The sequence below is a fragment of the Alexandromys fortis genome, unplaced genomic scaffold (assembly GCF_014885135.2).
Source record: "Alexandromys fortis isolate MF-2015 unplaced genomic scaffold, M_Fortis_MF-2015_v1.1 scaffold_147, whole genome shotgun sequence".
NCBI classification, from domain to species: Eukaryota; Metazoa; Chordata; class Mammalia; order Rodentia; family Cricetidae; genus Alexandromys; species Alexandromys fortis.
The window spans coordinates 196,213-209,518 of NW_026068029.1; the positions used below are offsets into that span (position 1 = coordinate 196,213).

The 13,306-nt window shown below is 39.6% G+C and overlaps 1 protein-coding gene across 2 annotated transcripts in view; it reads left to right on the top strand.

The window, feature by feature from the left end:
* Cdkl5 (cyclin dependent kinase like 5) overlaps positions 1-13,306 on the top strand; it is a 217,009-nt gene that overhangs the window by 139,565 nt on the left and 64,138 nt on the right. For both annotated transcript variants that reach the window (XM_050164371.1, XM_050164372.1), the window contains exons 8-10: positions 925-984; positions 3,399-3,489; positions 5,996-6,185. In XM_050164371.1, the coding sequence (XP_050020328.1) occupies positions 925-984; positions 3,399-3,489; positions 5,996-6,185 (341 nt within the window). The remainder of the gene's footprint in view (positions 1-924; positions 985-3,398; positions 3,490-5,995; positions 6,186-13,306) is intronic.

A 13,306-nucleotide genomic window follows, 5' to 3' on the forward strand; every position in this document is an offset into this window, starting at 1 on the left:
CACTAGCCTTTGGTTCGCTCTCCAGGATCGGAAACCACAATCCCATGACTGGGAAATCTTTCAATTCCACTCCCTCTACAATCACCTTATTTTCATCTCTTCCACGTAATAGATGGTAACTCAGTTGTAGCTGGGCATAGCGGTATATACCTGTATTCTCAGCATTTGGGAGGATGGGGAATTCAATGCCATCTTTGACTACATAGGCGGTGGAGGCCAGTCTGAGATACATGAGATCCTATGTCAACAAATAGGATTGTATGGTGCCTCTCAGTGGAATAGTTCAACTTCATTTTCTGACATTTCTGCTCCTCAACTCTTATCACATCTTTACATGATTTATTGGGGAAAACATGGCAGTCTTGACTGTTGTGAACCACATGAAAAAACAAAATAGGTACGAGAATATAGGAATTATGCAGAGAACCTTTTAACAGTTTTCCTCTAATAAACATTATACTGTTTAACTATAGGTGTATATGTTTTTAAAAATATCATGGAGATATAAACATTTTAGCTTCAATCTCCAAAAATTTGTATTGTTAACATTTTATGAAGCAAAAGCAGTTCCTATAAGTATATTGGCCTGAGTTTAATCATTTTAAAAATCCTCACAGTATTCAGTAAGGTGTGTCCTCAACATGCTTTAGGCTCTGGGGTCAATCCTTAGCAGGGAGAGAGATAATTATGTTTTGAGTTTTTTTTTTTTTCAGGATCTCCTTAGCAATTGTGGTCTGCATGTCTCTTAAAAAGAAATCAAGCCTTTTTGTAGCAGCATAAAATGTCTTTTCTCTTCTTCACGCTGCACAGTTTTCTAGTCAAATCCTGCTTAGATGATTTTAAATAGACGCCATTGCAGTACTGTGTCAATCAGCAAAAAATAGACCGTCTTTATTTACTGTTTTTTTAATCTTGGTATTCTAGATATAAAGCCTGAAAATCTCTTAATCAGCCACAATGATGTCCTGAAACTATGTGACTTTGGTAAGTTAAAAAGAAATTGAGCCCCAATATTGAGAGGATTAATTTAATGTACTACATGGGTAGCATTTGAAGGTATATTAAAAGTGATCTTATATTTTGATTTAAATTAGTAGAGGAACATTCAGTTGCATCATATGCTGACAGTTGATGGCTGGTGTAGCTTTGCTTTCTCTTTGTTGTGTGGTATATTATCTGCAATTTTAACAAATTATGCAGTTATTTGTTTAATGGGAGTTAATTTGTAACAAATACTTGCTTGTCATGTAGGAATAATGTACCAAATGACCCAGTGTCAAATGATGCCAGAATTAGAGTTTTCTGTAAACCATCAGTATAGATTCCTGGTTAGAGTAGAATAAAATGTTTTTGCATATTGATAGAAATTGTCCTACATTTAGTCATAACCACTAGATACATGCCCATATGTCTTCACATTTATGTATGATTTACATACAGTGGTTGTACCGGTAAGGTCAAAGCCATTTTGAGAACACATCTGTTTGTTCCTGTTAAATGTTTAATGAATGAAATGGGTAACTGGTGTACAATACTCTTATTTTTCAAATATACAGAAAAACTTCTAAAAATTATACTCCTAGTAAAATCTGTGTTGTTTTTCATGTGGATAATTCTATTTTAAATGCTGTTGAATATTTTAAATAATATAGAAAACTTAATAGTGTTTAGGTCATGGCTTGATAAAAATATCAGAAAGGAGCATTTACAAAAACCAGCAGACAATTAAAATTTTTGAGTTTTCTTTACTACTCAACAGTTGATTTAAATACTTAATTTGTTCTGAAATAAGATTTTGTGTATCTCAGGCTGACCTCAAACTCACTTTATAGCTAAGGATAGCCCTAAGTGTCTGATCCATCTGCCTCCACCTCTTGAGTTTGGAATTATAATCATGTGCCACCACACCAAGTTTATGCAACGTTAGAGGTGGAACCCAGGGGTTCCTGCATGCTAGGCAGAGACTACCAACTGAACGTACTCTGAGCCCCAGGGTCACAGGCACTGATTTTAAGTCAAATGTTGCCATTTCAGCTTTTGAAATTTTCCTTTTTCCTGATCTACATTGTTTTTAAAAAAATGGCAACTCTTTAAAATATTATTGAGAGCTGGAGAGACGGCTTAATGATTAAGAGCACTTATTGCTCTTGAAAAGGACCTGGGTTCAGTTCCCAGTCCCCACAAAGTAGCTCAGAACTGCCTGTAACTCCAGTTCCAAGGGATCTGACTTCCCTTTCTGGCCTCCACTGATTTCCAAGAATGTTGTCTCTGAGTTCCTGTCTGTAATTATGATTACCTCCCAAGATGTCAGCAGACTTATGTACTAGGCCTACCCATGATTCTCCATTAAGGTTCAAAGTGACTGAAGATTTTTAAGCAGGTATAAATAGAAAAGAAATACCTGCGCTATGGTTAACAATAGGAAACGTGTACCATTTCTCTAGCGTTGTTGCATTAAAGAGTCAGGAAGTTCCTTCTGGCAGCACTCCGGATGGCATCCTATGTCCTGTGGGTCCCATCAAGGACTTCTTAATTGTCTTCCCTAGCAGAGAGGCAACTCCTTTATCTGGCTTGAAGAGCCCCATTCAGGACTGCACATAGTTATTCAGCCAAGGCTTCAGTAGGAAGAATTGACTAGCTGAAGTTACGGGCTTTGTCTTTTGTTGCTGTTGTTTCATTCCTCCTTTTTTTACTGTTTCACTTTAAGAAACACTAAGTTTTACCTCTCAAACTGACACAAACCTGAATTTTTAACCCCAGTTTTAATGTTTTCCTAACCCTGGTGGTAAACCTCTATTGCATTTGGTGGGTTAGATAGGTAATTGATTTATCCTCCTGCTTCAGTTTTTGGTCCTAAACCTTTGGAAGGAGTGGGGACAAAAACAATGCTAGTGCCTAGAAGGTAATTAAGATGCCCTCGTTGCTTCTACAGCATTAAGGGCGAAGAGTAATTTTCAGCCTACTCGTTTCTCTCAGTGCCAACTGTTAATTGTTTACTTAATGGCTGGAGCCGCGCAGCAACAGTAAATACACAGAGTTGTGTAGGTCTCACACAGCAGAATTAATGCTCGTGTGACTTGGACTCCTGGCCCTAGTGAGCTCTCGATTTGAAATTGAAAATTTTAGGAGAGTCTATTTGGAAATCTGGCTCCACATGTTGACAAAAAAACAAAATAGACTGGGTGAACTTGAAAACACAGCTCTCTTTAGCATAGAAGAAAGACTGAGTCTGTAGCAAATTCATCATGTGCTTTAGCATAGGAACACTATTAACTATTTCAAATAAGGACGTTCTTAATAAAGTCTATTTAATGTTAGTCATTATACTCTCTTGGTTTTCCTTAAAAGTATTACTAGAGGTGAACAATTTTGTCAACAGGAAATTGCTATTCTTTCAGGTTTTGCTCGAAATCTCTCAGAGGGCAATAATGCGAATTACACCGAGTATGTGGCTACAAGGTGGTACCGGTCGCCAGAGCTATTACTTGGGTGAGTTACTTTTCTAATAGTTTGGCCTATGCACACTTCTTGTTTCCTTGTCATTTGTATTGGGATCACTTATGGAAAATAAAAACTGGGGTTACTTAAATATATCAGTTGCTTATTCGCTGCGGGAAAAGACCCCTAAGGAGGCCATGCTCCTGAGAAACAAGCTGCATTGTCTTTATCTCAATTCTGGGTTCCTGTGGCTTGAGTTCAGCCCAGTAGCCTCTCCTGGAGTCTCTCCGATGGTAGCTAGTTGACTGGTAGATGGACTGGGAACACGTTGATGTAGAGTCCTTTGACTCGTGTCTGATAGACCTCTCTCTCTCTCTCTCTCTCTCTCTCTCTCTCTCTCTCTCTCTCTCTCTCTCTCTCTCTCTCTCTCTCTCCTCTCTGAGACAAGGTTTCTCACTGGCCTGTATGGCCTGTACCTAGGCTGAGCAAGGTATCCCTCCATAGCGAATGGACTCCAAAAAGCCAGTTCAAACACTAGGGATAAACCCTGGCCCCACTATCAGTGACCCCACAGACTAACCAAGCCACACAACCATCACCCCCATTCAGGGGGCCTAGTTGGGTTCTGTGCAGGTTACCCTGCTGCCAATCCGCTCCTCGTTTCTTTGAGACAGGATCTTTTGCTGAGCCTGGAGCTCATTCAGTTGGCTACCCTGGCTGGCCAGTGAGCCCCCAGGATCCTTTTGTCTCTGCTTCCCAGCGCCGGCATTACAAGTACCCACTGCCGTACCCAGATGTTTCTGTGGGTACTAGAGATCACAACTCATGTCCTCCTGCTTATTAAGCAAGCACTTTACCCACTGAGCTATCTCCCCAGCTTCTTGGGCTAATTTTTGGTCCTGGAGTTAAAATTGTTTTTCACTGTATCCATCTGTGTTTCTCCTGGTATATTTGTGCTTCACTGGGCTTTATTATATTCTTTTGAGGAATTTGTGATTTGAATTTATAGGACACTATTTGCTAAGGAAGAGTAGGAAGCAGATCATTCGTAGAACTGCAACCAAGAGCCCAAGTGTGGCAGAAGAAGTCTTTAAAATGGGACTTCTGTCTATAAACTAGACCCATGGAGTCTTGTGGGGATAGCTTTATTATGAATTTTTAGAGGACATTTATCTCTCGTGGCACCCATTGGGAAGCTGAGGTTATGTTCGTAGATGTTCATAGTTGCTAAAAGCAGATGCGCACAGCACAGCCAACTTAAGCACAGTGGAATCGATCGTCAGGTTCTGGTTTAAGTACCATACTATTTGTGTAAAGATTTCATTGAAATCCGTCGGTATTTGGTTTTATATTGAGTCTACATGTTTATACATTCCGAGGACTTTGTCCTTGATATCCAAAATAGTTTCAGCTGCATAAAGTATTCAAATTAGATGATAGGATTAAAATAGCTTGTCATGAGTGTGAGATTTTTTTTTCCATAGGTTTTTCAATCTAGTACCATATGACAGGTTTTCTTTATCTCAAATAGTAGTTTTAAAATTGGTATGCTTAATTGCCCAGAAAGCTACCAAAATTGTTTAAATGAGCTTTCCTCGTGGTTTTAGATTTTGGTGCGGGGAGAGGTGGGGGAAGTAAATGAGATAAATGAAACACTGAGTTATTGTTGCAGTAACTTGTATTAACCTCAATGTATTCTGTATGCTAATAATGCTGTAGTTCAAATTTTTATATTAGCATTATGGCATTCTAGAATTTCGTTTGAGATTATTTTTCATATATTTTATTTTGGCTTTTCCTTTCTTAAAGCTTGGATTCTTTATGTTTGAAACTGTGTATAAGTTTTGTTTAAACTGTCGTAAATAATTTTATTTTAGATTTTAGGTACCAAGCTATAAGCTATATGGGGAGCCTTAAATTTTCATTTATGGCCTCCATTTGTAGCAAATTCTCTTCGTCAAGCTCTCTAGTGAGTTAGGTCCTAAAAGAGAGCTACAAACCCTTAAGTCCATTAAAACATTATTTGCTAGAAGTAGTTATCAGAATGCCTCGTATAAAATAGTTATATCTAAATAACTCATCTTAGCTGTTAGAAATTATGATTCTAAGCAATCAGAAGCTAAATAACATTCAGTATTTGTTTAAGGTACATAAGGCAATGGTACATTTTACCAGACTAAAGCTTAAAGTAGTAATTATTTGAAAATACATTTCTTGGGAATATTTCATTGCCTAAGTGAGGTGTTCTTATTCAATATGGACATTAGTTTATTAAAGCCATTAGTGTTCAAGATATATCTAGATTTCAAATAAGTATATCCTAACTCCATTGTGCTTAAACTGATTTCTTTTAGAGTGTGGGTTATGGACTTGTATTCTAAATTTTTATGTAGATGGCTCTAATTTCTTATTTCCAGTCTCACTTTTGCTAGTGGCCCTTTAAAATTCCTTAAGTACATGCATGTCTTAAATCATGAATTTGGTCCAAATTAAGTTGGGGATTATTAAACATTTTGTGTCTTCAGTTGTTAAGATTGTCTCTTCTTTTGCTTTTCAGAGCTCCCTATGGCAAGTCCGTAGACATGTGGTCAGTGGGCTGTATTCTTGGGGAGCTTAGTGATGGACAGCCCTTATTTCCTGGAGAAAGTGAAATTGACCAACTCTTTACTATTCAGAAGGTGCTAGGACCACTTCCATCTGAGCAGATGAAGCTCTTCTACAGTAATCCTCGTTTCCATGGGCTCCGGGTAAGAGGCTTTGCTAAAATCCGAAATGGAATCATTCTGGCAGTATTTAACGTGCTGTTCACTGCACAATAGAATGCTAAGCTTCCCATTGCACACTCTCCCTTTCCCATCGCTGTGTTTTTAATTCTCACTGTGATATTTTATTTCTGAATCTTATATAGTATTTGTGAAATTAAAAATAGCCACAGTTGGAAAGCAGGAGCTGCTAATGTCTTTTTTCTAATCTGTAAAGTTTGATTTTTCAGTATCTTTTTAGCATGTACGTTATTTTATTCCAAACCTTTATCTTACACTATCTCTTTATTCAGAATATTAAGCATCTCTGAAAGACAGCCGTATGCTGCTGTTGACTTAGGTGAATATATTTGTGGTGTCTTGCAGATGGCCATGGGTGCTTGCGTTCTACAGATTTAGAGGTTCTGCTTCACAGATTTTTCTTGTACACTAACAGTGGAACCTCAGATCCATGTAGAAGTCAGAGCCTTGGGCATGTTTTCCTAGGCTTGATGCCTTTGTGTAAGACTTGTCTGCTGAGACTGTAATAAAAAATATTTTCAAAACCATGAACTTTGTCCAAATGAGGAACATGTAACTGCCAGCGGTACCTCATCAGAATGAAAAGGGTTTTATAGACTGCTCTTTATTCCCATCTACCCCCAATGCAGCTTTGTAAGTGTTTAAGCAGTCCTTTAAGCCAATGTGTCAGTTTGTAGTCTTTGCAGAAACTACTAAACAATTTCATCATTCCTTAGTCTATTTTATTTTCCAGTGCAAATGTATAAATCTCTAACCATTCTATTATTTGTTTTAATATTTTTTTATTCTTTGAAAATGTTGTATAGTCACACAGTGTATTTCAATCATGTCCCTCCAACTCGCCCTAGGGTCTCCCTATCTCACCTCCCTCTAAACTTCATGTCTTCCATGGTTTTTGTCCTTGTTGTTATTGATAACCCCTAGTCTACTTAGCGCTTCCCGTGTATGTATGAGTGACCTACTTGCATCTATGTCCCCAAAGGAAAATGACTTTTCTTCCCTCACAACCATCAGCTATCATGAAATGACAAATTCATGATGTCACTTGTCATTTGTAAAGTGCTTTGGTTTTTTTTTTTCCTTTGACTTTCTGGACCTCGGTTAGTTTCTCCTGCTCACATATGAACACAACACAGTCCCAGCTCCTCCTGAGATCAGCACACATGCAAGAAATGAACAAAGTGAGCTGTATATAGTTTTGCATTCCTCTCTCTGCTTTCTTTCTTCACTTCCTCCCCCAAAGGTGCCTGTTACTTTAGACTATTTTCTCCTTTTGTTTTTGCTTATATTAGCCAAATTGTGATCATTGATTAGTTTACAAAATAGTATGTAGTTCAAAATTAATTTAACAGTTATGGAACATTTCTCGTACTAGAGGCTGAAAATGTGGCAATAAATAAGACCTGTTCTTGGTCTAACAGAGAGGCAAATATTATATTCACAAATACTGAATTTCTGTTCTCACTGAGGATCATTCCATGCTCTCTGCCATAGCCTGTGAGGTCTTGCATGATGGGGCCTTTGGTTCCCTGACCTTGTCGCATATGTGTCTCCATTTGCCTCCCTCCAAATTCTCACCACACTTGCCTGTTCTTTTACCTCTATGGGCATTCTGAGGTTTTGGTACTTCATGACTACTTGGTACTTGAGACTAGTGGTTTCTTCTCCTTGGAACATTCTTACCTTGCATGTCTTCTCCTCATTTGTAATTTCAACCCAAAGAGTCTCTCCTCTTTCTGATGATCCTTCGTACAGTCCCCTCTTTTCTGTATGGTACCTTTCGTTTCCCCCATCATACCACTGAACATGGCATGGGATTATTTCACCTGCTTGTTTAATTGTTCCTCATCAATGGCAGAGTTGCCTGTGTTTTCAGTTTAGCATTTGGTGTTCTGTTAGATGCTAAACATAGAACCTAGTACACATTGCCTTGGGTTCTTTTCCTGTGGCAGTGATAAAATCCCCTGGCAGAAGCAACTTAAGGGAGAAAGGGTTCATTTTGGCTCACAGTTTTGATTACAGGCCATAGTGGTAGGGAAGTCACAACTGGAGGAGCTTGAGGGAGCTGGTCACATTGCATCTTCAGTCAAGAAGCAGAGAGTGGCCAACTATGACTCAGTTCCCTTCCTCCACCTTTTATAGTCCAGGAATGGTCCTGCCCACAATTAAAATGGGCCTTTCTGCATCAATTAAGGTAATCAAGATAACCCACACAGGCATGCCCACAGGCCCCTCTTCCAGGAAATTCTAGATTTCTGTCAGGTTGACAACACTAAACCATCCTGTCTGAGGTAGACTCTCACTGAATGACTGAATGAGTCTATGCCATCAGCAATCAAATTCAGTTGCATTTCCTTTCTCTCTGCCTCTAATGCTGCCTTCCCCCGATTGACCTTACATGAACTTTGAGTTATTTTCAAACTGATCTCTTTTTTTTTATTAAAAATTTCTGCCTCCTGGCGGCCTCCCATTTCCCTTCCCTCCCCCCATCCCCCTTCCCCACCCTCTCCAGTCCAAAGAGCAGTCAGGGTTCCCTGCCCTGTGGGAAGTCCAAGGTCCTCCCCCCTCCATCCAGGTCTAGGAAGGTGAGCGTCCAAATAAACCGGGCTCCAACAAAGCCAGTACATGCAGTAGGGTCAAAACCCAGTGCCATTGTCCTTGGCTTCTCATCAGCCCTCATTGTCTACCCATATTCAGAGATTCCGGTTTTATCCCATGCTCCATCAGTCACAGTCCAGCTGGCCTTGGTGAGCTCCCATTAGATCAGCCCCACTGTCTTAGTGGGTGGGTGCACCTCTCGCAGTCCTGACTTCCTTGCTCATGTTCTCCCCCCTTCTGCTCCTCATTTGGACCTTGGGAGCTCACTCCGGTGCTCCAATGTGGGTCTCTGTCTCTATCTCCATCCATTGCCAGATGAAGGTTCTATGGTGATATGCAAGATATTCATCAGTATGGCTATAGGATCGAACTGATCTCTTAAACTTTCTCTCAAACTACGCTTTTAAGTCTGTCTCCGTTTTGCTTACCACTTCCTATGATTTCTGTTAAAGTTTAAACTCTTTAAGGTAGCATTCAGGTTTCTCTGGCCTCATCATCCCCTGTCCTGATCTCTTCGCTATATTCTCAGGCCACCAGGAACCTCTAGCCATGTGTTTGGCATGGCCCGAGTCTTCCATAGTGCTACACTGTTATCTCTAGTGCTCCGAGCCCAGCCTAGAGCCGGTGAAGCCCTTCTAGAGTGTGCATCTAGGCTGTTTTACATTCCTGTAGCACTTTGATCATTTTTCTTTGCTGTTATACCCGTTGATGCTCAATTAAATAGCTGTTAGCAAACATGCCTCCTCACCAAGCTTATGACTTTGTCGAGGAAAGAAACTGCTCCGTTCATATCGCACACCTAAGGTGGTATCTCCTAGATTGCATAGTGTTGATTTATTTATTACAGGTCTGGTTAGAAGGCCTGTGCCACAGAATCTGAATGGTGAGCAGATTTTGACATTTCTAGGCCTACTCAATAACTTAGAAACTAAGAAGTTAAGATGTTTTCTTTATCCCTCAACTTTATTTTTTCTATTCTTTTAGTTAGCATGCAGAATAATTTTTTTATTCATGCATGTATATCTTTGTGTCTTGCTCTTATTCACCACCCTCACTACCCTCCCCCATCCTGCCTCTTCTCTCTAGCTGGTCCCTTCGACCTACCCTGCAAATAATCTTCTTCTTTCTTTCTGTGTGTGCGCACACACGCACACACCTAGATTCTGCATATGAGAGAAAACATGTGATATATTCTTTCTTTCTCCACTATCCTGGCTTTCTCATCTTCAGCTCTGTCCAAGACCTCTTCCTTCTTCTGCCTCATAGTGAAATCCATATTCCACATGTGAAAGGAAAGTTCTATTTGCTTTCTTGAATGTGGCTTCTTTTGTTCCAATGGTTATTTTCCAGTCATCCATTTCTCTACAGCTGACATGGTTTCAGTGTGCTGAATGACTGAATAGGATTCCATTGTTCATGTATGTCATCTGTTCATCTTTGGTAAGCATCTAGACTGGATCTGTGGCTTAGCTCTTGTGGGTAGTGCTGCATTAGGTACGAACATTCTGGTACCTCTGTGGTATGCCATTGTCAGTTTCTTTTGGGTAACACCCAACAGTGGTATAGCTCAGAGATGAGATGGTAGTTTTCAGCTTTTTTTGAGGGCTCTCCACCCTAAGTTCTATAGGAGCTGCACAAGTTTGCATTCCTATTAGCAGTGAATATGGATTCCTCTTTCCTGCATCCTCACCAGCGTTTGCTGGTTTCTCAGTTACGACTGGAGTAAGAGAATCAAAGGCAGGTTTAATTGGCATTTCCCTCATGCTAAGGTTGAAGGTTTTTTTTTTTCAACTATTTATTGGCTTTCCGTGTTTCTTCTTTAGAGGAATGTGTTCAGTTCATTTACCCATTTGTCGATTGAATGTTCTGGGTTTGGGTGTTTAGTGCCTTTTGTTGGAGTTGTTTTGTTTTCTTAGTTCTTCATAGATGCTGTATTTTTGGAGACAGGGTCTTACTAAATTGCCAAGGCTGGTCTGAAACTCCATGTAGCTGAGACTGCCTTGCCCGTATGATTTCAACATCATGCAGGTGTTATAGCCTATGTTTATGTCACACAGATATGAGAATTTCATAGAGAAAAAAACAAACAAAAACAAAAATACTAGTATAAAGACAAAAATAATTTCATGCTGAATTTAATTAGTAAACTATAAATTTATACACAAGCATAATGTGCTACATTCCATCTCATTGTTCTGCTTCTATCATATTTCATTGTGATTTGGACCAGGAGCGTGTCACACTTTCTGGCAAGTTGGAAATCATATCTGGTATTTTATTAGAACAGCTTTTATGGGCAGATTTGAAATTTAAGGTGCATCTTTGAAGAATAAATCACATTTGAATTAGAGGCCACATTCAAATTTATAGGACCCACAGAAATCACCGTTTTCTCTTTTGTCTGTGGTCCTGTCTGTTCCCAGACCTCCTCTCTAAACAACAGCATCTATGGCATGCTCGCTAGCATGTGAGAGCTCTGTAAATATCCTTCAGGGAGATGGCTGCTTCTGGGACAGTTAGGTTTTTATAGACGTTACTGTATTTGCATTTTAGTCTGAAGTGTTCATGGTGGCTTAACGAAATTAGTGCCGTCTTTCTTTAGAAGCTTAACAATGACTTTTAAGGGAAAAGTTTTTCTTTGTGGTAGACTCTGAGACTGTCTGTGACAGCTAGCTGAGCACACAGGGCCCATGAACTGCATTTGCTGCAAGCCATGCACAAACCAGCATGGTGTGTATTCGCATCCACTGGCGTAGAGAACTGGAAAATGCACAGCATGCCATTCTACTTCTATTCGTTATTTGGAAAAAATAATCATTAGTGCACCACAGTGGGATGAGATCATTGGAGTCCCCAGATTTACTACCTTCCAGAAGCTATGTCATTCTCTTGTGTCTTTGTTTTCTTCACATGTGAAATAGTGACGGGTTGTGATGAAGGAGAATGATCTATGAGAATCACTCTGTAGGGCCAGGGTGTACCTACATAGTAGAGTGCTCGCCTAACATGCCCACAGACCTGAATTCCATCCCTAGCACTAGAAATGAACAAAATGCCAAGGCCAGGTCATAGTGTATAGCTTGTGCTCAGTAAAGAGGAACTCAAATGATTAAGAAAGTAAAAACCCTAGCATTAGTTTTAAATTGTATGTTCCAGCTTTGGCTCTTTGTCGAATTATCTCATATTAGAATAGCATGTTTCATTTAATAGCATACACATTATATTTTTAAATTGGGAGTTTGCCTGATCATTCTTAAATGTTTTATATATTTTAAGATTATAATGCAATGGCATCATTTCTCCCTTTCCTTTCCTCCCTCCAAACCATCCTGTGTGCCAGTCAGTGCTCTCTTTCCAATTAATGGCCTCTGTTTCCATTAACTGTTGGTACGTGTGTGTGTGTGTGTGTGTGTAATTGTGTGTGTATTCTTATTTATAACCTGCTCAATCTCTCTATTGTTACCTGTATGTATGTTTTCAGGACTGATCAAAGTTTGGTATGCTACAACTAATTTTTGTGCTCTCTGCTGGGAAAAACTATTTTTCCTGCTCGCAACATACCTTAGTTGCCTCTAGTTCCTTGTATAGGGTTGAAGCCGTGTGAGCTTTCCTTGTCCACATTAGCATGTCTATCAGTGTCCTCCTTGTTCAACTCATGTTCAGTCAGCCACGTTAGTGAGACTTTATGCATGTCGCTTCTGACATTTCTAGGAGACATGATCTCACAGAAAACTCCCTGTCCTGGTCACTTTTCTTTGTTGTGCTCCTTCGAAGACCTTTTAGCTTTCAGAATTAATTTTCTTATCAATGAAATGTCATTCCCAAGGAGAGAAAAGAAGGGTATGTGATCTAATAATATAGACCTTAGAAGAAAAGTCTTGATTAAATTTTCCTAGTGGAGAGTCTTCTAGCGTGGTGTGACAGGTGGCCCTCCCTTTAGTCTGATAGTTAATGCTGCCGTTGCACCAAAAGGAACTTAGGAGAGGTACTTTGTGTTAGGAGGGGGGTGGATCACAGGCTTAGATGCAGATAGTACTTCTGTTCGTTAATTATGTAGCTTTCCTCAAGGCAGTTATTTGAACTTTCTGACCATCATTTTCCTCTTCTCTAAAATGTAAGTTTAAATAATACTTAAAATGCTTTGCACAGCATCACTTCCCTGTCTTTCTTTCAAAGTCGAGTTCAACGTGTCCACGGGTTCTTCTACAGCCGCAGGGTCTCACTTTGTATCCCAGGCTGGCCTCAAGCCCAAGCTCTTCCTGCCGCAACCACTCTCTTGAGTGCTGAGGCCACAGGTGTATGCCCCCATGACCGCCTTTAGCTTCTCATTTACAGATGCACAGTTAATTCCTTTCCAACCAGACAACAAATTTCTCAAGTGTATCTCTTACCCTACAGAATGTAGTGTTGAGATGGTAGCATAAATATTTCTTTTTTTTCTATTTTTTTAATTTATTTATTTCTTTATTAATTAATTAAAGATTTCT